General features: G+C 65.2%; 1 protein-coding gene across 1 annotated transcript in view; it reads right to left on the reverse strand.

The window, feature by feature from the left end:
* The window catches only part of M421DRAFT_90461 (uncharacterized protein), a gene marked incomplete at both ends in the record, with an annotated part of 10102 nt that overhangs the window by 4846 nt on the left and 3583 nt on the right, over nt 1–1673 (reverse strand). The window contains one exon of the mRNA XM_033597861.1: nt 178–1566. Coding sequence (XP_033451660.1) covers nt 178–1566 — 1389 coding nt within the window. The remainder of the gene's footprint in view (nt 1–177; nt 1567–1673) is intronic.

Here is a 1673-nt window from a genome sequence, read left to right on the forward strand (position 1 = left end):
TAAGATGATGAAGATGTTGAAGATGTAAGATGATGAAGATGATGAAGATGTAAGATGATGAAGATGATGAAGATGTTGAGATGATGAAGATGTTGGGATGAATTGAAAATGTTGACATGACAAAGATGAATTCCACGATGAAATGAGAAATAGGCATGCCTGTCTAATCCCCCCGACCCAAAACCTCCTTGACAGCGTGAATAACCTGCTCGTGCACCGCCTCCGGCGCAGCAATAATCCCCTTGTTCTCCTTCAGCGTCCTTCCAACCCCAAAATTCAGCTCGTTGCCCAACGCATCCGTGACGCGGCCACCGGCCTCCTGGACCAGCACGACACCCGCGGCGTGGTCCCAGATCTTCTCCTGGTACGTCTTGCTCGTGGGCAGGCGCAGGTAGAGATCCCCCGCGCCGCGGGCAATGGAGCAGTACTTGGCCTGCGAGTCCATGCGCACGCTCTCCTTTGTGATGCCGAGGCGCTGCGCGATGGCGGCCTGGTCGCCGTGCGACGAGTGGCCGGCTTCGACGCTCTCGCAGAAGGTGGCTTGCGAGACGTCCGGCAGCGGCGCCATGGCGATGGGCTTGGGCGGCGCGAGCGCGCCGTCTGTCAGCGCACGGCTGGTCGCGCCCTGGCCCTTGACGGCGCCGAACAGCACGCCCTTGGCCTCTGCGGCGGACGCGTCGACGCCAATCTCGGCGGTCAGCGGCGCCTTGTCGTCGACGGGCAGGTTGGGACACCCGATGACGCCGACGGTCGGCACGCCGTCGACCATCAGCGCGAGACACACGGCGTACTGGCCGCCGCGGAGGAAGCCCTTGGTGCCGTCGATGGGGTCGAGCGCCCAGATGCGGCCTCTGCTTCCACCCTGGCTCGCGCCGCCGTCGAGCGCAGCCAGCATGTCGTCGGCGGACTCGATGGGGCCCCCGACGGCGGCCTCTGCGTCGCGCGAGCTCAGCCTGGCCGCCTGGACGAGGTCCCAGACGAGCGCCTTCAGCGCCGCGTTCGCGCGCAGGTCGTCGGCGTCCTCCTCGCCCACCACCTCGTCGTCGGGGAAGGCGCTCTTTATGCTGCTGATGATCAGGGCCTGGGCGCCAAAGTCGCCAATGGTGACGGGCGACGCGTCGCTCTTGGTGAGCGTGCCCTTGGAGTGCGAGGCGTAGACGCTCTTTGTGAGGATGGAGGCGCGCTGGACGGCGAGCAGCGCGAGCTCGAGCTCTTTCGCGTACGCCATGGCGGGGAGCGTGCGATTCGTGTAGACGGCGGACGCGGGGTGCGCGACGTGCGACTTGATCTGGAACAGGCGGGCGGCGTGGCGGAAGAAGACGGTCGGCTGCAGCAGCGCGGAAGCCAGGACGACGGCGGCGAGGAGGAAATAGTTTCGGTAGGGCGCGATGGGGGGCATTGGTGGAGCGCTTGGTCGACGGGGCGCTTGGTTGCGTAACCGGTGGGGGTTGGGCGACGAGCCGCGGGCGACGAGCCGTTGGTTGCGGCGAGCGCTCGGGGGTTTGCGCTTCGGGCTGGTGGTGCGAGCTGCTCGGACAACCAGACGCGCTCCGACAGCGCCTCGCCCTCAGCACACACAATCGCACACACAACCACCCAACCGCCACACACAATCACCCAACCGCCACACACAACCACACAACCGCCACACACAACCGCCACACACAACCGCC

Source organism: Didymella exigua (genome assembly GCF_010094145.1).
Source record: "Didymella exigua CBS 183.55 unplaced genomic scaffold M421scaffold_6, whole genome shotgun sequence".
NCBI lineage: Eukaryota > Fungi > Ascomycota > Dothideomycetes > Pleosporales > Didymellaceae > Didymella > Didymella exigua.